The sequence below is a fragment of the Urocitellus parryii genome, chromosome 14 (assembly GCF_045843805.1).
Source record: "Urocitellus parryii isolate mUroPar1 chromosome 14, mUroPar1.hap1, whole genome shotgun sequence".
In the NCBI taxonomy this organism is placed as follows: Eukaryota; Metazoa; Chordata; class Mammalia; order Rodentia; family Sciuridae; genus Urocitellus; species Urocitellus parryii.
The window spans coordinates 52794579-52815902 of NC_135544.1; the positions used below are offsets into that span (position 1 = coordinate 52794579).

General features: G+C 56.1%; 1 protein-coding gene across 1 annotated transcript in view; it reads left to right on the forward strand.

The window, feature by feature from the left end:
- The first annotated feature begins 577 nt into the window (after window positions 1-577).
- Gfra2 (GDNF family receptor alpha 2) overlaps window positions 578-21324 on the forward strand; it is an 83654-nt gene continuing 62907 nt past the window's right edge. Inside the window, exons 1-3 of the mRNA XM_026397503.2 lie at window positions 578-646; window positions 5610-5924; window positions 11597-11680. Of these exons, the coding sequence (XP_026253288.1) occupies window positions 607-646; window positions 5610-5924; window positions 11597-11680 (439 nt within the window). The 5' untranslated portion in view covers window positions 578-606. The remainder of the gene's footprint in view (window positions 647-5609; window positions 5925-11596; window positions 11681-21324) is intronic.

Below are 21324 nucleotides of genomic sequence, written 5' to 3' on the forward strand. Positions count from 1 at the left end.
AGCCGAGAAAGGGGTAGCGGGAGAAGATTTTTTTGAATCTTTTCTTCGTCTTGCTGCGAAAGAAGCGACTCGGCTCTTCTGTCCTCGAAGCTCCGACTGGATCGTTCCTGGGCACTCACACCCGTCGGTGGATTTCTTTCCTATTTGCATTTATTCTGACTCCCTCCCTCGCCGCTTCCTTCCAGCCCTCCACTCGCGAATCGCCTCGCCCCCACCTCTCCAGTCCCCTCTTGGGAAGCGCAGGGGAATTGGACCCGCGGGGACTCGCGCCTTCCCGGACGAGCGGAGGGGAGGGCTGACCTCAGGACCGGGCTGTTGGCTTATAAAGCGGCCAGACTCATTGCTACGTGTGTGTTTGATTTCGGTGGGCCAAGGGGGCGTCCAGAGGCAGCCCACCGCCCGCCTCCCACCCCACCCCCTCCAGCCAGAGGCGAGAATCGCAAGACTCTGGATCCTCATCGGGCGGACTAGCTGGGATCTCCGCATTGGATTTGGGGCTGATTATCACTGCTTGGCTAGTATTATTTTATTTTATTTCATTTTTTTTCCACCCAAGGGAGAAAGACCAAAAAAAAAAAAAAAAACCAACTGTGGGATTTATTTAACATGATCTTGGCAAACGCCTTCTGCCTCTTCTTCTTTTTAGGTGAGTACCTGCGGGCGGCGAGCCTGGGGGGCAGCGCGGGGCCGCGCGTTCGGGCGCCGGAGAGAAGCCGGGGAGGGGGGCGGGCGAGCGGGGCGCCGCGGGAGACTGGCGGAGAGAGCGCGCCGCGGGGCGAGCCCGGCCCGGGCACCAGCGAACCGGCAGGCTGGGCGGCGTGGACGCGGGCGGAGGGACCCCAGCCACCGCTGACTGCACGGGGGGATTGGGAAGAAGACTTAGAACAGCCAAACCATCCCCATCCATACACACTCTCGCATGCCGTGATGGCACTCATTTCCCTCACAATAATGGGTTCAAATTGCAGCAACTTAAGAAAAAAAAATAATTCCAACTCTTGATCTGGAAGAGAGCAGGGAGAGGAGAGGCTGGTGGCTGAGAGAAAGAGACAGAAATGCCAGTTTCACCTTTCCAGATCTGCTCCCGAAGTGGAGGGTCAGGGTTTCTGCTGGAGCTCCCAGTTGGACATCTATGGGGAGCCCTGGCAGTCACTCCCCACCTGCCAATCAAGCTCTGCAAATGCACCCTACCTCCTCAGCCCTGAAACACTTTGCAAGTTTCTCCTTATCCTCTGCCCAGACCCCAGTCAGAAGGGTGGGTGGGAGCAGAGGATATGAGAGCCCTAAGGCCTCCCCTGCTGCACCTCGGGGCTCAGGGCCCAGTGGCTGGGGAGACAGGGAGGGAGGGAGGAGGCCAAAGTTTGCTTCTTCAGATGAAGAAGGTAAGGGGTGGGGATGTGGGGGAGGGAAGAAAAGGCATCTGAACAAAGACCACTGTTTATTTTGTAAGCCCCGTCCCTCCAGGACAGGAGGACAGACTGCCTGTGATCCCCACCCCAATCCCAGCAGTTTCTTTCCCACATCTCTGCCCCTTTTATGCCATGTGAAATCTCAGCTGCTGGGGTAACTGGTCTAAAGAAGGCCATTTCTGGGTGCAGTGGAGGAAAAGAAGGTGTTTGCAAGGCCAAGTGCTCATCAGGAGTCCTAGGCAGGGCTTCGGTCAGGGATGTGTGCTCTATAGAGAGCCTGGTGTGTGTGTGTGTGTGTGTGTGTGTGTGAGAGAGAGAGAGAGAGAGAGAGAGAGGACATAGGGGCACATTTCGGCCTCAGTGTGTTGTTCCAGCCACACTGCTTGCTGTGTGGAGTATGAGCCAGGCTGCCTTGGTGGGGTCATGGGTGTGCCCTTTCCCTCCAGCACCAGGGCTCTGGGAAGGCCCAGGTTGGAAGGCAGATGCTGGTTACAGAGAGATGTGTGAGGCCCAAGAAGTGCCTTATAAATTGGGATTGGGCTTTGGAGTCAATGGGAGTAATGTTGGCTGGGTCAAGGTAGGAGCTCCCCAGGGGGCCTGGCACTGCCCTGGGGTGTGGCCCTTACTGTCTGCCTCCCTAAGCCTGTGGTGACTTCTCTCTGGGGTGGGAGGGGCAGAACAAGGAAGCGGGGAAGGTGCTTGGGCCCCTTGCCATCCTGCAGCCCTTCCTGGCAATCCTTTGGAAGTGGACTCTCCTTCTGAAGGGACTGTTATAAAACCTGACCTTTTCTCCCATTGCTGGTTTGAAAACACAGCTTTCTGGGGCTTGGAATGATCAGGGCGAAGAAGAAAAGAAAATTGTATTTCGGTCAAAACAGCCAGATTGCCTGCTGCTGAGCTGTGCACCCCCAGGCCACAGAGCTCCCAGGTGTGGGCACCTTCTGAAGGCTGGTGGTGGAGGAGAGCAACCCTCTCCAGGCCCAAACCCCTATGTGTGTCCCCAGCTGAGGAAGCTGAAGAGTCAGCTCTCGTCTCCTTCCCAGAAGTGGCATTAGGGATCCTGCTCACAGTGGGTGTGTGTGTGTGTGAAGGTGTGTGTGGTTCATCGGCAGAGGTGCCCAGCAGGTGTCTGCAACCTAGGCACTGAGTGGGAGGGTTCAAGGCCAGGAGGGGAGAAGGTGGTCACCATCTCCCTGGGTCACAGCCCTTCGGTTTTCTATCCCTTGAGGAGTCCTCTTCCAAAGCTGGGCTGAGAGCTTAGCTGAGTAGCCTCAGGATATTGAGGGGCTCCCAAAAGGACGGGCTGGGGTGGTGGTAAGGACACTTTAGCCTTAGGGTCCTTTTCCTGGCAAGAAGACTGTAGTTGGGGATTGGTTGGAAACTGTGCTCAGGGCAGAGGGTTTTCAGAAACTTGACTTAGTAGGCAGTTTAGGCTGAGGATGTGGTGAAGGGTGCTCCTGGAGCTAGGGCCCTGGGATCCTTCCCAAGTATCTGAGTGAGGTCTGGGGCAGAGGCCTGTGGTGGAGAGAGAGGCCTTCTTTGCCCAGCCATGCTGACCTCCACCTCCTGTGCTGGTGTAGAGGGAGACAGTGTGATAAGGAGAGTGGTTGGGGAGGGGTGGCCAGAGGCTCACTCCTGAGGGGCATTCAGCACATATCTGGCTCTTTTGGGGGGACATTGAATTTAGGAGGTCAGTTGTGTGGTCTCTTGATCCCCCCATGTTTCTGGAAGCTGCTCCACATGTCTCTTGATGGCTCCCACTTTCCCCCATCTAGGGTTTAGAGGCATCCCCAGGATACCTCTGCCCTTTCTTCTCCTAAGATTCCTGGGGGAAGGTTCTGGATGGCCCCAATTCCCTTCTCTGGCTGGGCTTGGTTGGTTCTGGGGGTCGTGAAGAATAAGGGACAGTTGGTGAAAGGATCAGTCCTTTGCAGAATGTGCCCCTGCCCCATCCCAGGGGCCCTTGCTTTTGGAATGGGAACCTCCCTAGGATTGTGTAGAGACCATTCACTGTGGCTTGTGGCCCCACATGCAGGACAGGTGGGGTGCATGTTCTTAGTGGCCCAGTTCCTGAGACTGATATACTGATTTTTAAGCCTGCTGCGGATTCTGAGCTGACTGAAGGCTGAGGATACCAGGACGCCCCTTTCTTAGTACCCCTGGGGCGGTGTAGTCAGGTGAAAGATGAACCACCCATTGGAACACTGGGGAAAAGTCAGTGGAGATCCCAGGCCAGGAGGGGGCAGCAGGTGCAGGTGGTGGTGGTGGGGTTGGCTCAGCTGCTCCTGGTGGCCCAGAGGCACCCGGGTCCCGCTCAAGGATGTAGGAATCTGCTGAAGCTGAGAAGGAAAGATGCCACCTCAGCTGGTGTGGAGGACACGTCTCCAGCTGGTGCCTGGGCTGATCCCGCTGCTGTACCTCCCACTCTGCACTGGCTTCTTCTGTTAGGTTCTGGTCTCAGTGTGGCCACAGCTCTTCCGTTTCTGGGGCTGAGGTGTGGTCAGTGTGAGAAGGAAGCATCTTTTGCTCGGGTCCCTGAGGCCTTCTGCAGCCCTGCCTGTCCCTGTTCCTCTCCTCCACTGTCTCTTTATGGGGTAGGCCTCCTGATCCTGGTCCTCTGGGAATGATTCCTTTTCCCTCTTGGCTCTGGGGAGTGACAGGCTTGCTGTGCAGTGATCTGCCTCTAGGTGTCGCTGTCCCCCTGCAATAGCTCCCCCCTGAGCAGGGCCTCCTAGGGGGAAGGCTGGGAGAGTGGCTGCTTTGGGCAGGGAGGGGGGATTCTGCAGTATTCTGAGGAGGGGGGGGGTAATGACCCAGGATTTTATTATATTTTGGGGTGGAAAGGAGTGGAGAAGCCTCCAAAATTATTCTTTGGGCCTTGGAAAAAGCAGTGGTGGCTCTGACCATGGTATAGGGCTTTTCTGGGGCAGAGTCTGGAGTTAGGGGCTTAGCAAGGACAGGGAGGTGGGAAGATGTCCACAAATGGAGGGAACCATTTTGGAAGCTTGGCTTTGAAAGGGACAGGCCAGCCTCTCCCTGCCTGTTACCTCTAAATCTTCTTCCCCAGTTTCCTCCCATGTGAGGGCACTGGGGATAGGGACAGAGAGAGGGTGGACTGATGGGTGGTGGTTCAGTTTTGGAGAAGCAAGGCTCAGTCTGCCAGTCAGGGCCTGAAGGAGGGAAGTTCCATCCTTTTTTCAATTGATTTATTATTTGGTTTTTGAAAGGAAGACAAAAAAAAAAAAAAGAAGTGGAGAGGGCTTCAGGGGAGTGAGGAGAGGAGAGGAAAGAAAGGCAAGAGAGAGAGAAGGAGGTGAGAGAAAGCCAGGTACTCCAAGAGAGAAGGTGATGAGGCTGCGAGGAGGCAGAGAGCGAGAGAAGCAGAGATGGAGGTGGGAGAGGCAGGTGCAGGGCCGGGGAACGGAGGGGTGGTTGCTTCTTGGCTCACCTAGCCTGTTCTTTTGGAGGGGTTGGGTGGATATTGATAGTGTCAGGGAGGTTTTCAGACCTCCGTCTGGTTGGAAGTTGGACTGGAAGCCTTGGGGCGCTGGGTCCAAATGGGGTGCTCTTCCTTGGACAGCCTCCACCACAGGGTTAGTTAGGCTGGTCTATTCTCGCTTCTCACAAAGTCTAGCAACTCAGAGTGAGGAGACTAGTATCAGAGGGGCCGTTCCTACCTCTGTGTGTGATCTGGAGTTGGCGTCTCCCTTCTTGGGCCTCAGTTTCCCTAGAGTAAGATGGGGGTGGTGAACCACAGAGTGTGGATAAGGCCCCGAGAGGTTCTGAGAGTCATGACTTTCTGGTACTTTCCAGGCTTAGCACAGTGCTTGGATGGGCCTGTGGCTAGAAGTTTGTAGGGGTCCTGGGTGAAGTTCAGGTGAAATTCCTCTGCACCCCAAAAAGCCCAGGTGGTGACAGTCTCTCTGGGACCTGTGGCATCTTGGACTGCCTTTGGTTCTGAGCCTGGCTCCCAGGCCCAGGGCCTGTGCTGAGGACAAACACAGTGCCCGTCCTGGAGCCAGGGAGCAGGATGGCCTGAAACCCTTGGGTCTGAGGAGGGCTGTTCCGCTGAGTTGGCCTTGGTGTGCTTTGGTGTAGATGGGCCAGCGGTCCCCAGGAGGGCCCATGTCCAGGCCTGCATGTCGAGTCAGAGATTGTGGTGGCCTTCATTCATGCTTGTCTTCCCTCCCCACCAACCAGACGAGACCCTCCGCTCTTTGGCCAGCCCTTCCTCCCTGCAGGGCCCCGAGCTCCACGGCTGGCGCCCCCCAGTGGACTGTGTCCGGGCCAATGAGCTGTGTGCGGCGGAATCCAACTGCAGCTCCCGCTACCGCACGCTGCGGCAGTGCCTGGCCGGCCGGGACCGCAACACCATGCTGGCCAACCGGGAGTGCCAGGCGGCCCTGGAGGTCTTGCAGGAGAGCCCGCTCTACGACTGCCGCTGCAAGCGCGGCATGAAGAAGGAGCTGCAGTGCCTGCAGATCTACTGGAGCATCCACCTGGGGCTGACCGAAGGTGAGGCCCTGGGCCCCAGGGAGGGCGTGTGGGGGGCCAGGGACTCGGGGGCTTGGTGAAGGACCAGTGGGCCCACCCTCTGTCTGCCCACCAGCAGAGCGGAGACCTCAGAGGAAGTCGGCACCCCACTTAGGAGGGCAAGGGGCCAGCGGAGGAGGAGGAGGTGGAAGAGAACGGGGAGCTGGAGGGACAGAGGAAGGGCAGGGCGGGGACTCAAGCAAGGACAGTGTGCAGTGGCCCCTTTATAGTGAGAAGTTGAGGCAAGAGGTGCCAAGATGAAGAAGTGACAGCCAGGAGAGGGGCACGGTGAGTCACATGTTGCTGGCCTGCCACTTCCCAGTCACCTCCCCTGCTGGCTGCTAGGCCCAGAGCCTTGCTCCCAGGAGGTTGGCCTTCATGGGGCTTCTGGACCTCATGGCCACTTGCACACCTTCTCCAGGTCTCCAGGCAGGTGTGGGCAGCAGGCCCTACGTTCCTTGGCAAGACTGCTGGAGGCAGAACCTGAGAGCACCGCCACCTCAGTGACACCCCTTATTTGCTCATTCTTGAATGTGAGGAAGTTGCATGTGTTTTAGGGGGTGGGTTTGACTGGAATTTAATTTATTGATTCAGCAGTATACGGAACACTGGAGAACACTGGAGAGTTACTGCCTGCTGGGTGTGGGAATCATGGAGAGAGCTGGTGTGGCCTCCGCCTTCACCGAGCTCATAGTCAGGGGTGGGGGGCTTCTGTTTCCGGAAGTCACAGGGTGCAGTGGTAGCACCTTGGAGTCCATCTCTATTACAAAATCTAAAGGGCCTCCTGGGAAAGGCAGCCTCCAAGCAGAGAATGAAGAGTGCGTCAGGGTTACAAAGGGGCAGGTGTAGGAGGAGTGGGGTGGGTGGGTGGAGGGAGCAGCACGTGCAGGACCTGGATGAGAGTCTGTACCCCATGCAGAACTGACGTGATGGGACAAGGTAGAGGGGGGCATGGGGAGGGTGGGGAGAAGGAGGGGCAGGGAGCACGAGATCTGATAGATCTGGGGCAGCAGGGGACCCCACAAGGTTTGGAGGAAGACCGCTGGATGACCAGGTCTGTGCTTCTGTGGTTTTGATGAGGAGAGTCACCAAAGGTTTGGTAAGGGCTGTTCAGGAGCCATAGGAGACACAGGCCAGGAATAATGTGAGGGGAGCGCCACAGCGGCAAGAAAGGGGAGGAGGGAGGCAGAGCTTTTCAGAAGGTAGGATCAACAGGTCTGGCGACCCATTGCCCTTGAGAGGGGGAGGGAAGAGGACTCAAGGAGGGCACCTGGTTTCCCGTCTTGGGCATCTGGGTGGGTGATGGGCTCCTCAGAAGCAAAGTACTTGGGTGAGAGGAGGGCGGTGGGGGTGGTGAGATTATTTGGGGCACGTGTCTCTCTCGTTGGCCATCCCCCTCACAGGCAGATCTGGAGTGCAGAGGCAGTGGGGCTGGAGAGAGACTTAGGAGGGGGCATCAGCCTCCGGCACTCACTGGAACCCAGGGAGTAGGGGCAAGCATGGTGGGAGGAGGGCAGGGGCAGAGTCCTGAGGCCATTGGCCCACTGACTTTCAAAGAAGGGAACTCTTCAGGGCAATTGAGAAGGCTCAGGGGAGAAGTCAGAGGACCAGTGGGAAGGCATGCAGGGGCTCATTGTCAGAAGGAAGGACTGTCAACAGTGGCACATACTTTAGGTCAGGTGGGTGCATTGTCTCTGCCACCCTTGGGGTAGGCTTCTTAGGTGGATGCTGCAGGCAGGAGCCTGGTTAGCCCGTGAATAGGAACAGGGGTGGACAACTTTTTTTCAGATTTTTGGTGTGTATTTTTGGTGTATTTATACCTCTGTACCTATGTATGTGTACATATACAAGTACACACATTTTAAAGATAGGTGGAGAGGGTGGAATTTAAATTTTGGGTAGGACTGCAGTTGTGGAGACAGGAGGGTCTCCCCGAAGGGCGCAGGGGGTCGGCCCAGGGCCCGGAATTAGCCTTAGCTCTGGAAGGAGCTCCCTCTGGGTGCAGGAAGAGAAGGAGGATTCCAGGTGCAGGTGTGGTGGCTGGAGAAAAAGGGATCCCTGAGTGGCTTCTAAGAGGGCTCAGGTGTACTCTGAACACTGGAATAGGAAGCGCATACAGCTATGAATAATATCACTGTCATTAACAGCAGAATAATTCCTCATGCATCAGCGGCCACTTCTCCCTAGCAACCTCCACCCCTGGAACTAGAGGAAGCGAAGAGGGACTGCTGACCTATGGCACGTCCCCTTTGTGCACGAGACAAGGAACTGTTTGCCCAGAGCCCGACTCTGGAAGGAAGACTCCTGGTTCTGGAATAGTAGAGTGGCTTTGCTTCTTGTTTTCTTGCTGGCAACCTTGACTTTCAACCTAGAGGACAGTAGGCAGCTGGTTGGGTGGACGTGCTGGGGTCGCAGAGTGGACAGAGGAGGGGACGGAAGCCCTGCTGCCGGAAGAGCATGGGGACCTCCTGGTGCTTTTAGCACAAGCAGCCCTGCTCGTCTCAGTGGCTCTCTTGGACTTCAGCGCCTTCACAGGCTTTGGAGGCCGGTGCTTTTAGAGCCTGGAGAGTGAGGCATTCCTTCCTCGTGTCGTGAGAGCGGTGGGCGCGATGCTGGTGCACGGCGCTTGGTGCTGCTGTGGGGTCTTCAGGACCCTTTAGACCTGGGAATGTCTCACTGCAGGTGGCCGTCTCTGGTTCTGGACCTTGAGGTAGTGATTTTGTTCATTGACTCAATGACCGTCTGTCAAGCACCTAGTGTGTGCCTCAGAGGATGGTGGCCCTGCAAGAGCTGAGGCTCCTGTCCTGTGTCCACCCTGACAGATTTTCCTTTGGACCCATTCAGAAAAGCACCTCCAACTTGTCCCCTTCCTCAGAAGCCTGCCTCCTCTCCCCAGGGGGTGTCACCTCCTTTTGAGTCTCCGGGCTAGATATCATTCTGGGCGAGGTTGACAGGGGAAGCCAAGAGACCTTTGGATATGTCATTCACATGTCCCTGGGAGTGACAGAATCTTCCTGAGAGTCAACTGTTCCCAGCTGGGGTAGAGGGGTCTCCCTGGGGAAGCTTCAAGAACCTCCTCCCTGCTCCTTAGGAACACTTAGTCGCCTGCTGGCTTGGGCCTGGGCTGAGGGGAGGGCAAGACTCTCCAGAGAGAGGGGAGGGGTGTGTGGGTTGTATTCCCTTCTGATTCCAGTGGATTCCGGGCTTCTGGGCCGGGTGGATGGGTGGAGCCCCAGGCCTTTGCTTTGCCTTTTCCCTCTACCTGGGCTGAGCTCGCGGTAGCTGGCCAAGGCCCTCAGCCTGTGGGGACAGCTGGCGGTGGCAGTGGAGGAAGGGGAGCAGGTTGTGGCAGGCATGTGGCCTCTGAAGGGATGGCCTCAGAGCTCCCGGAGTCTGAACTGCAGAGGACCTGGACCTGGCTTGGGCCACGCCTTGATTGGCAGCCACAGTGAGGTGGGCGGGGAACCCAGGTTTGGACCCAGGGTCCCTGGCCCTTCTCCAGGTCTTTTCCCACTGCCCTGGGGGAGATGGCATGGCCTGCTGCCTCTTTCCTCTCTGTCATTACCACCTCCAGTATTTACCCAGTGGGGCTGTCCCTGTTGGTGGCGTGGGAGTTTGAAACCAGGTTCTTGCCTTTTCCAAAGGCGATACTGAGATCCAAGGTGTCGGATCCTTTGATCGCGGAGAGCAGAGGGCTCTTCTGTGTGTCTGTTCCCAGGATCTGACATCGGTGGCCCAGGCCTGGGATTTCCCCCTGGTGCATTCTGCTGTAGGAACAGGTGACTTAAATGAATGGACTTGAAGAAGATGGCCCTCCAAACTGGACCTGGGGAGGCCGTTTCTCTCAGGGATGCCCTTTAGTCAAGGCTGCTGGTTGACCCGTCCCCAGATACAGAGAGTGCACCATCAGTGCTAGTTAAGAGCTCCTGATCTCAGTAACACTGTCATTTGGAGGCTGTGTGCATGGTGGTGATGCCCTTGGCTCCTGAAGCCACCTACTTGGGTTTGAAGCCTGGATCTGCTGCTTACCAGCTGCGTGGCATTAGCAACCTTGGGCAAGTTGCTGGATGCCTGTATCCCTTGTTCCTTGTCAGTGCAATAGAGGGGACAATAGTACCTAGCTCACAGAGTAGTGAAGAGGAGGGAGTGAGTGAAGGTGTGGAAAGCACATTCTGGGGAGTGGCACGTGGGAGGCACAGTGACTTTAATTATAAAAGGGACTCCTGAGCTCTTGTTGGCCTCAGTACACAACCATGGCTGCTGGCCCCTCCACTGGGAGTTCCCTGGGTGGGGGAGGACATGGAGATCATGCAGGCTGCTGATAGGCTGAAAGCCCAGCGGGCAGGGTCTGGACAGGGTCCACGAAGAGCAAGCTGACTGGATAGGGTCAGGCAGTGATTCCAGAGGGAAACCCACTGTGCGTGCTAGTGTTGTCCAGCATGCGGGGTGCTCCTCTGGGGGAGCTGCAGGGCAGAGGCTGCTTCACCAGAGCTGGGGGGGGGTGCTTCCTCCTTGTGCTGGCCCTGTGCCCTCTCCTGGGAGCCTAGGGGCTCAGCAGTGGCTCTCTACACGGGGCTAGCTGCACCTCCAGTCCTGGCCTCAGAGTGGCCTCCTCCTAGAGGACCATTCCCAGGCCCCTCTTCTGGGTGGGTATGCCTCCCTGTAGGTGGCCCCTGGATGCTGCCCCACCTGGGCTCTCCATGGGCAGGGGGTGCCTGCCTGTGGCAGTGGGCCAGGTGGGGGGGCAGTGTGAGCTGTGGGCTGCCCCTACCTGCTGCCCCTCACCGCACGCACAGTCTGAATGAGTGTGCATCGATTTCTCCTCCCTGCCCAGGCCTCCTGAGGGTATTTGCTTTCCTGTGAGGCACTGGCAGAGGCTGCAGGATTCCCGTGAGGTGGTGGGGTTTCCGGGGCAGCCGGGTGCCATTTATCCCCCGGCATGTCTTCCTCCTGAGCTCTCTGCACCCTGAAGCCTGAGGAAAGGTCTGAGGAGGAGGCAGGTGGTGGCAGGGAGGGGGAATCAAGCTGACAGGAGCAGGGAGTCAGGCCTCCCACCAACAACCTCCAGCCCCTCCAGCCAGATGCTTCTGATGACCTCAGGGGAAGCAAAGAGGAAATTCTGTCCTCCTGAGTGACGTGGGCAGAACCACAGTGAGGGCCAAGAGACTGGATTCTAGTTGTAGCTCTGCCATAAGAAGCTGTGTGACCTCAGGCAGCTGGTTTTGCCTCCCTGGGCCACCCCGGAACCCTCTCTTGTGAAATGAGGAAGTGGTACTGAACCATTGGCTTCAGATTTTATGATTTGTGCTTGGCCTTCTGGGGATCATTGTCTGACTTCCTTTGTCCTTCTTTCCAGTGCATTTGGAAGTCCTTCAGAGAGGGCTGGCTGTGAGGGGAGATCACAGGAGAGAAGTGCCAGGCAGTGCTGCCTGCCTGCTCTGGGGGAGGGTCCACCCTTGGAGAGAAATAATGTGCCCACTGACAGGTTGAAGGCTTCATTTCTAACTGGACTGCATGGCCCTTTTCACTCGGGGAGGGCTGCCCGTCTCCCCAGTTCCACTAGCCCTCGTGGTGGAATGTCCTTGGACAGGGTGTAGACACCGGAAGTGCTGTGGCCAGGAGCGCCCTGGGTCTGATGCTGTTCTCTCTTCCAGGTGAGGAGTTCTACGAAGCCTCACCCTACGAGCCAGTGACCTCCCGCCTCTCGGACATCTTCAGGCTTGCTTCAATCTTCTCAGGTAAGTGGCCCTTGCTGGGAGGTGGCCCTGGAGCTCTGGGCCTGGATGTAGGAGCCTTGGGCTCCCCTGGCTGTGTTCCTCCTCAGCATGTCCCTGACTGTCCCTGAGCCTGGATTCCTGGTCCTTAAAGAAGGCTCACCTCCCTCGCTGGTGGTCTGGAGGGGAGATTTGAGGATCTTGCCTAGCATGGTGGCTGCCACTGGCAGGTCTTGAACCTGAATCCTGATGTCACTCTCCTATTTTGTCACCTGTTGCGCCTTGGTTCCTTCACTCCAATTTTCTGCTTTGGAGCTCTTCTCCTTGGTCAAGTTGCTAACCGTCTCTGTGCCTCGGTCTCCTACCTGGTTGGACTGTGTTGACGTCTGAGTGAGTGAGGATTGGAAAGTGCTCACGTGTTGCAGGGCTTGTGTGAGCATTTAGGAGCTGTTAGGTTGGTACAAGTTAAGCATCCTTAATCCCCAAATCCCAAATCCCAAATCTGAAATGCTCCCAAATCCAAAATTTTTTGAGGACTGACATGATACCACTGTGGAAAATTCCACACCTGTCCTCTTGGGCTGGGTCTCAAAGTACAAGCACACTACAAACAGTGCATACAGTTACTCTCAGGCTGTGTGTATAGATACATATGAAACGAAAGTGAATTTTGTGTTTGGGTCCCATTCCCAAGACATCTCATTACATAGATGAAAATATTCCAGAATCCAAACAAGGATCTGAAAGCCAAGCACTTCTGGCGCTACACATTTCAGATAAGGGAGACCACCCATATTATTGAGGTTACTGTACTCTGGTCTGTTCTGGGTTTTCCCTCCCTGAGGCCTCTGTGGCCCCTGGGCTGTCCCCCACCCCATGCTGCCCTGGGGAGTGAGATTCCATGTTGGGTGTAGCTTTGCATCCCAGGCCAGGCCCAGAGCCGGATGAGCTTCATCGTTCCTTCTTGGCCTCATGAACACCTGTCATGTTAGAGACCTGGGCCCAGGGCAGCCTGCCCTGCTCAGGCACTGAGAGGGGACTTCCATTTTGGAGCTGCTTTTGGGGGAGGTGCCTCTTCCAAGAGCCATTGTGCCTGGATGGCCAGCACAGGGCTTGTTCTCAGGGGTTTCTGAGGGTCTCTGGGAGCTGCAGGCCTCAGGTCTCACAGGAGCTGTCTTTGAAGTCTTCTGAGGTTCTTATCTCTCTAAACCAGGGTTCTCAACAGTAGCACAGTCAACACTTTGGCCTGACTTCTGTCCTATGTGCTGGATGTCTAGCATCTTCCCTGGTCTCTACTCACTCAATACAGTAATATCCTCAAGTTGTGGCAACCAAAAACATCTCCAGACATTGCAAATGTCCTGGGGTGGGGACCAGTTACTGCTCCACACTGTGAGCAGAGGACTGTCCACTGGGATCCTAAACCCTTCAAATGAAGAACTTTCTAGGATAATGTTTCTCAACCCCCTTCCCACATATGACTTCCCTAAGGAGAAAAGCTGATTCTCCCTAGCTAGAGAAATTAAGTACCAAGAAGCAAAATTTTGTCACAGAAGATTGAATTTTGGATGACCACAAACCACTATAATATCTACTTTTTTTTTTTTTTTGTCTACCCAAGAACAAACCTTGCCCCCTTGAAGTGACAGCCTCTCCCATTGAGAATGCCTGGTCATTGAGAATGATAGAGATGGGGAAGGTATGCATGTCCTTGGTGGGAGAAACTCTGGACCCATGGTAGAAGTGAGGCACTGGCCTCTATGTTAGTCAGCTCTCCATTGCTGTATCGAATACCTGAGATAATCAGCTTATAAAGAGAAAAGGTTTACTTTGCCTGAGAGTTTTCATTCCATGGTTGGTTAGCCCTGTTGCGTTGAGCCTGTGGTGGCATATCATGGCAGGAGTATGTGGCAGAACAAAGCTCCTCACTTTGTGACAGGAGGTAAAATCGAGGAAGTGCCTGGATTCCCACAGTCTCCTCCCAGAGCATACCCCCAGGGCCCTAAAGACCTAAAGATATCCCTCCTAAGTTTCCACTGCCTCCCACTAGTGTCAAGCTTGGGACCCAGCCTTCTACACATGGGCCTTTGGTGACATTTGAAATTCAAACTAGAGTAGCCAGAGAGTGGGCCTTGGCAGTGTGGGACGTGGTGGGGAATGGAGAATGGAGACCTCAAAGCTGGTCAGTTACATGGAGCGCCCTGCCCTCCACTCCCACCATCATAGCCTCCCAGCGGGGTCCCAGCACCAGCTGCCATCTTGGTCTGCCTGTGGGTACTGTGATAGCTCTGTGCTGTCTTGCCCATCCTCCGTGATGGACTGACGGAGGTCCTTCTGAGTGACATTCTGAGTCTCCTGATTAGCTTTGAATAGGAACCCACCGTGGGTTGGTCCTTTGGGGATTGTTGGCATATATATATATATATATATGCTGTGGTGGGGACACCCTGGTTGCCCCAAAGGCTCCCAGGTTCCCCTTACCTGTTGCTCAGGTGCCAGCTGAATACCACCGTGTGGGCAGGTGCCGTTGGGTTTACTCCTGTAAGTAAACAACTTTGGCTCCCGGAGTACAGGAGCTGCAGGTCCTCAGCCTCACCCGGCCCCTGCGGCTTCCCGACTCCACACTGCAGTGTCTTCCTGGCGGAGGAAGTCTTCCGGGAGTGAGACTGAGGCTCTTGGACGAGCGAGGGATGTGCACTCACGGACTCGGCTTCCTGGCACTTGTTGCCCAGAGATAACGGCCCCACGAGCTCTGGGCCTCTGTGCTCTGGGACCACTCCCCACCACGAGGCCCGGGTTTTGGGAACGGTGATGATCCCTGCTCTCTGCCCCTGTTGATTCTTCGGGACCCATAGCAGCCCTAGAGTTGGGTCGGTGGGTGGCTCTGTGTGGGGAGACTTGGGCACAGCTGGGAGGGGAGGCCCTGCCACCGGGAGACTAAGCAGCCCACGGTGGGGGGCACAGAGAAGGGGGATCAGGAGCCAGGAGGCTGGATTGCAGCTCAGTCTCTGCCCCACCTCACCTGGGCAGCCTTGGGCACGTCACTTCCTGGCTCTAGACCTCACGTTTCCTTTCCCGTGATGGAGACCTGAGCTTAGGGCAGTGCTTTCCACCCTTTGTCCCTTGAGGGCATAAAGAAAATGGCAGAGTGCTTGGGTGTGCAGGCCAGCTCAGAGCTCCGGCCCTCATGGCCCCTGCCTGGCTCCCGCTGGGCCGAGAGATCAGTATCTGGACATGGAACACACAGCCGGGGGTCTTGCCTGGGTGACCTAAGACCTTGTACTGCTGCTTTGGGTGTGTGAAGCTACACCTGTGGGGTTGCAAGGGACCATCAGGAAGCTCCTGCTGCCTGTAGTCGACGGAGTACTGCCCCCTACTGACTCTGTGTGGAGAGGTTGGGGGAGGCAAGGTGGAGTCTGTGGTCTCCTCTGGGCTCTGTTACCCGCAGCTGGGTACCAGCGATGGGGGCTGTTGTCTCTTTGCGGCCCAATTGCCTATATCTCTTCATCTTCTCCTGTCTTCAATTTGGGGCCATGTTTGGGGGCCTCCTGGAGTATGTCCTTCTTCATCTCTCATCTTCTTTCTCTTTGGGGATTCTTGGAAAGTCCTACTGGGATTCTTTTGGTAAGGAACTGCCAGGATTCCTGCAATGCCCTTTGCTGCCAGACACCCAGGGCCTTCCCCTCCTCTCTGCCTAATGCCCACCTGGCAGGCCCTGGGTTAGCTAGTCCTGAGGCCAAGGTCAGGAAGGACAGTGACAGTGATGTTGGAAGCAAACTCATGTCCTGCCCTCAACTTAAACATGGGAAGGGAGATTTCATGGACAAGAAGTGAGGTTCTTGAGAACATGATCTAGAGCGTTAAATGTGGCACCTGGTACATGGGAACAGGAGCTATACAGTCCTGGGTGTGAACCCTGGCTTGGCCACTAAGGGGTATGTTAGTCAGCTTTCTGTTGCTATGACAAAATACCTGAGATAAACAACTTGTGTGGAGGGAAAGTTCATTTTGGCTCCCAGAGGTTTTAGTCCATGATCTCCTGGCCCTTTGCTTTTGGGCTTGTGGTGAGGCAGAGTGTCACAGTGGAGTTGTGTGGTAGATCAGACGTGCCCACCCCATGGTGGCTGGGTAGCAAAAAAAGAGGAAAAGGCTGGGGTCCTGATGTCCCCTTCAAGGGCACCCCCAGTGGCCTCACTTCCTTCCACGAGGCTCCTTCTCCTGAAGGTTCCATGACTTCCTAATAGTGCCACAGGCTGGTGACCAAGCCTTCAACATTTGAGCCTTTGGAGGACATTTAAGATCCATACTGTGGCAGGACATGTTTTCTTGGGCCTTGCTGTGGCCTTTCTCACCAGGGGTGCCTACATTGTGTGACGAGCATGTGCCCCTCCCTAGGGACAGGGCTGGTAGAGGGTGCCCACTGAGAATGGATGTGGCAACGAGCCCGCTGTGTGTTGGAATCTGAACTGGGCTCCACAGCGGTCATGCTCTCAGCTGCACGGGTGCTGTAGAGGTGGGAGTTCATCTGGAGGGACTGGAGGGGTCGATGTTGAAGTTGAGTGACCCTCCTGTCCTCAGGCTGACCCTGTGACTGACCCTTTGCATATAGCTGGGGAGGCAGGAGAGGGTGGAACAAGGCAGAGAAAAAATAAGAGATCCTCAGGCAGAGGAGGTCACCCTGGGAGAAGTCCTGCAAAGGTGACCTGGAGCCAGAAGGGGGTGTGGACCTCTGAGGGGTGCCAGGCTGGGGGCGTCCAGTGCCTCGGCATCTGATCCCAACCTTGCTCAAGGCTCAGGTGTGGAGCACATGGATGGAGTACCTTTTTGTTTTCTTTCTGTAGTTGGAAGGGAACTGAGGTATCAGGTAGGCCCAACCCTTCACCTGATGGTAAACTGAAGCCCAGAGAGATGGGACAGATGTAGGTGAGGTTTAATACCGGGTTGCTTGGTGCATACGTTAGGTAAGTGATTCACCTCTGTGTCCCACTTTCCTCTTGCCCAGCACAGTGGTGGCAGAAACACCCGTCTTTGAGGGTTTAGGTGAGGACTAAATGAGATAATGTGGGTAAGTGCTTGACCCAGTGCTGGGCATTTGCAGGAAAGGTATGTTAGCTACTTAAACGTTATCATGGAAGGATTTCTCCAAAATCAGGGGCAGATGGTGGCAGGGCTGGCCTGGAACCTGGCATTTGGGAAATGGCTGCAAGCTTCTTGGTGACATACACTGACTTCAACTTCAGGTTAGTTCTTGGTGGAGGTGACTGGGTGATTTTTAGAGGACAGTAGTCCTCCAGGGTCTGGGGGAATCTCAAGCAGGGATAACCTTGTTGTGACTGGGTGTGGACAGAGGCTAGAGCGAGGCTTGAGCTTGGTGGCCTTTTGTAGATTGAGCTGGAAGACGGGGCAAGGTCTACCTTGACTGGCCAGCAAATCTGAGTTGGGCCATGTTGCTTGGATGGAGTCACGGGAGGACAGGGACATTCCTGTTGGAGGTTCCAGTGATCTCTTTTTTGGGGGTTCAAGAGAGAAGGGAGCTAGTCCTTCAGTCCTGCCCCTTGCCAAGGAGACTTGCACATGGTCCTCTAAGAAGTGAGCACCACCCACCCTCTGTCCTGTGCCATGGTTTGGTGTCCTCCCTCCTGGTGTTCACTCCTGGGGGTTGTGGCATGTGTGTGACTGTGGTGCGACTCTGTCTGGGGTGTACAGTCTTCTCTGATTCTCCTGAGTGTCCCACACTGTCCTTTGAACCTCACACATGTGCACAGAGGGTCCTAGAGCCGCGGATGGGTTGTGGACTTTGAGGCCAGCTAGTCCTTGTCTTGAATCCTGGCCTTGCTGTCCTGACTGTGTGACCTCAGCGTCACTGAACCTCATTCTTTTCCCAGTGAAATGCAGCAGTTCAGCTGCCCAGCAGGGACGGGCAGTGATATAGGGGCAGCTACGCACATGGTACCTGTGCCTAGGAGCTCCCTAGATGGTGGTAATTGGGGTCACCGTCTGGGGACTAGAAGGAGCGAATGGCTTCGTGTGAGTGTTTGACCTTCGTAGGAAGAAGTAACTGTGAAGTCCTCGCCGCTGTGAGGTGCATGTGTGCTCTGGGGCGTGGTGGACTCTGCTGGGATGCAGGAAGTGATCGTGCGGGAGGCCGGGTGGGGCTGGGAGGAGTGCTTTGTTTAATTCCCATGGAGTGTTCTGGGGATGGCGCCGGCCATTGCTGTGAAGCATCAGACCCACATCAGGATGCCCTGAGGTGGTTTATTGTAGACCAGGTGACACCATAAGAGTGCAGGGCAGGTGGCAGCCAGCAGCGCTGGGGGAGAGGAGGAAGTGGGAGCTGGAGAGCATGTTCTAGGTGGCATCACCGCTGGGAGGCCTGGCTGAGCTTGGGGTGATGAGGGGACCCCAGTCTTCTGAGCCTGGTGAGCTCAGGGACAGTGAATAGTGACTCTTGTGGCAGGCAGGGGGGTGGCCTCTCGGGGGTTTCTCCTTTGTGGCTCCCTCCCAGGACTTATTCCCGTCAGAGCTCAAGATGAGTGCTTGGGTGCGGGGCTTGGACCCAGGGAGGGGCTGGGCTGCCTTGGAGCAGGGAGGGACGTGCCCTTGGACTCAAGAGTCAGTGTCCTGGGAAAGCTACTCAGTGGCCTTCTGGGGCTGGGGAGAGGCTTGGCTCCTGGATGCTTAGGGAAGCCCCCTGCTCTCCTTGGCCTGCCCTCGGAGCCCCTGGCCCCACTGAGGCAGGGGCCCCGGCTTTGCCTCTGCACCCCCCCCCCCAGGACTGTGCTGAGGGTTGGAGAGAGTGGGCTTCAGTGTCCAGGAGGCTGGGCTGTGCCTGTCAGAGGCCCTTGTGAGGCAGCTAAGCGGGAAGCAGCAGGAGGAGCTGGAGGAGCAGACAGCCCTTCTCCTGTCCCCCTTCACGGTGGCTCAGGTGATAAACTGCTTATCCTCAGGTTGTTCCCTGAGCCGAATGCAGAAGTGTGTTATTTAAATTTCAAAATCACATTCTTCTCCTAACAGCTGTCAGACACTCTGAGTGTCAACCACAATTGGGCTTTAGCTGCAGCTCGGCCACCTCCTGCACCTCCCCTTTTGGGGAGGACTCCTCCGCTGGCCAGGGGGAGACAGGCAGGGAGGGGACTGGGGCCAGGTGAAGTCCAAGCTGCTGTGGCCACCCTGATGGTGATGGGGAGGGAGTCAGCTCCCCCCCCACCCCCGGGGAGCCGAGGAGCTGAGCTGCTCTTCACCTCCCCTCTACCATTTCTGTTCTTTCTCTCCCCTTAAAAGCAGGACCTTGGGCTCCTGTCAGTGGGCAGCAGGGTCTGCCCACAACCCAGTGTGAGCAGTGTTGATGACTTCATCTTTAGTTGCCTTTGTGTCCAAGGAAGAGATTGTGATGTCGTAGGACCCCTGGAGATCAGGTTTAACCCCAAAGAGAGCCTTTCTCATGGTAGAATTCCAGGTGCAAGGAGTGGGGTGAGATTTTGGGGTGAGGGGGTTTCCTGGTTCCCTTCAATAGCATCGTCCAGGGTGCCCCCTGTGGCTTCCCCCTCTGTGGGTGATGGGGTCCGGCCGGGTGCTGGCCAGTGCTTCCTGGCTGTGCTGACTGTCTCCCCAGCTCCTAGGCCGGCAGGATTCTGTGCTCCTGAGCACGCTCCCGGCTCAGCTGCTCACTGCCCTCCCTCTCGTGAGTCCTGCAGGAAGCACAGGATGGGAGGCCTCTGTCCGCACACTCCTCTAACCCCAGGGGTGTGCAGAGAAGGGACCACAGCCGGGAGAGGGCTCGGCATGAAAGTGTGCATGTGTGTAGAGGGTAGTGTGTAGTGGGCGATGTGTGGATGGTGTGTGTGCATAGGTGTGTGCACTAGGTGGAGTGTGTGTGGGAGGTGTGTGTGCATAGTGGTGTGGGGGGCAGTGTGTGTGTGTGCTATAGGTGTGAGTGTACGTGGAGCCTGTGTGTCAGTGTGCTTGAGGGGTGGTGTGCGTGAGATGGTTTGTGGAAGTGGGATGGTGTGTGTCAGTGTGTGTGTGTGCATGTGATGTGTGTGTGAGTGACTGTAGGTTTTGGGCAGTGGCCTCTGTCTGCCATTCTTTCCCTTCCCATAAAAGGAAAGGAAGAGAAGAAAGAAAGGGGGGAAGTCCTGAGTGCAAAGACAGAGGGAGAAGCCATTTGCCCCCCTGGTTGGAACAGAATCTTCATTGTGACCCCACAGGGAAACAACTGGTCCCCTACCATGTTCATTCCCCTAGTCCCTCTTCTTGTGTCCTTGGATAGTTCTGGGAGGAGTGGTCCAGGCATGGATACTGAGGAGTGTCAGAGGATAGAAGGCCATTGCAGCCTGACTCACAGAAATAGTGAGCACACTTGACTTTGTGTGTGCAGTGTGGGGCGTCCTTGTCTAGCGGCTGTGTCCGTGAACTCCGGGGACTTGGTGCCCTCCCTGCAGGAGGACTGAGTGTGAGAGCTCATCTCCAGCCACCAAGCATCCTTGGTGGCCATGCCCTATTCCAGGTGCTGAGGACATATGGGTGACCAAAACAAAGGAGTCTGTTGCTCTTATGGGGCCGGTGTTCTGTGAGCTGGAGACAGAATAGAACATGAGCCAGTGGACAGATTCCCAAAGAAGATGTGAGATAGTGAGGGACACCAAGCAGAGATGAAACTAGGTGATGGGATGAGGGGACTGGGAATGCAAACTCTGATGCACAAGACGGTCCAGCCTTGGGAAGATCAGGGGAGTGGCTGAGTTGGAACAGCTAGGGAAAGACCCCAGGTGGGGACCCGTGCATGGAGGTGGGAGATGAGGGGGCCATGGTGGGATTCAGGGAGCAGCATTGGAGGTGGACGTCGAGGTAGGTGGGGCTGGACCACCGAGCTGCTGCAGGCCAAGGCAGGAGTTTGGATTTTAAGAGTGATCAGAAACCATTGGGAGATTCGAGACATTTGGGCAGCACAGTGTGATTTGTGCCTTTGGAGGATACTCTTGTGCTATGGGAGAATGGATCACGGGAGGATGAAAACCCCCGTTAAGAGGCTGTTGCGGGGCCCAGGTGAGGGTGGTCAGGGAAGAGATGGAGAGAATGTGTGGGCTTGGGATATGTTCTGGAAGCAGAGCTGAGAGGATGCTGAGCTGGAATGATGGGTAACTCTGATTTCTGGCTCCAACAACAACGGTGCGGCCACTTACTAGGAGGGAGAAGATGAGGGGAGGGACAGAGTCGGGGTGGAGCAGGTAGAAATCAAGAGTTTGGTTTAGGCCATGTTCGGGTTGAGAAGTCAAATAGACCTCCACCTGGAAATGCCAAGGTCAGGGTTGACGTGCAGAGAGTCATTAGCATATAGATGGCATTTTAAGGCGTGGAAGCAGGAGGTCACTGAGGGGCAGTGTCTGGCCAGAGACCAGAGGGAGGCTGGGGCTTCCCAAGAAGAGGGGCTAAGATGAGGGTGAGAGGGGAACATCTGGGAAGCTGAGACGGGCACGCGTTTCAAGAAAAAGGAAGTGACCATCCATGCCCGGTGCCCAGTGGGAGAAGCTTGGAGGAGCTGCCATCTGACTCGGCACGTGGGGCTGTGGTGGTCTGGGGACCTCGTCCTTGAGGAGGGCGGGGTGAAAGGCCAGTCTGGGGAGTTTGCAGGAGAGAACGTGAGGTGAGCAGGTTACAAGAGCCACCAG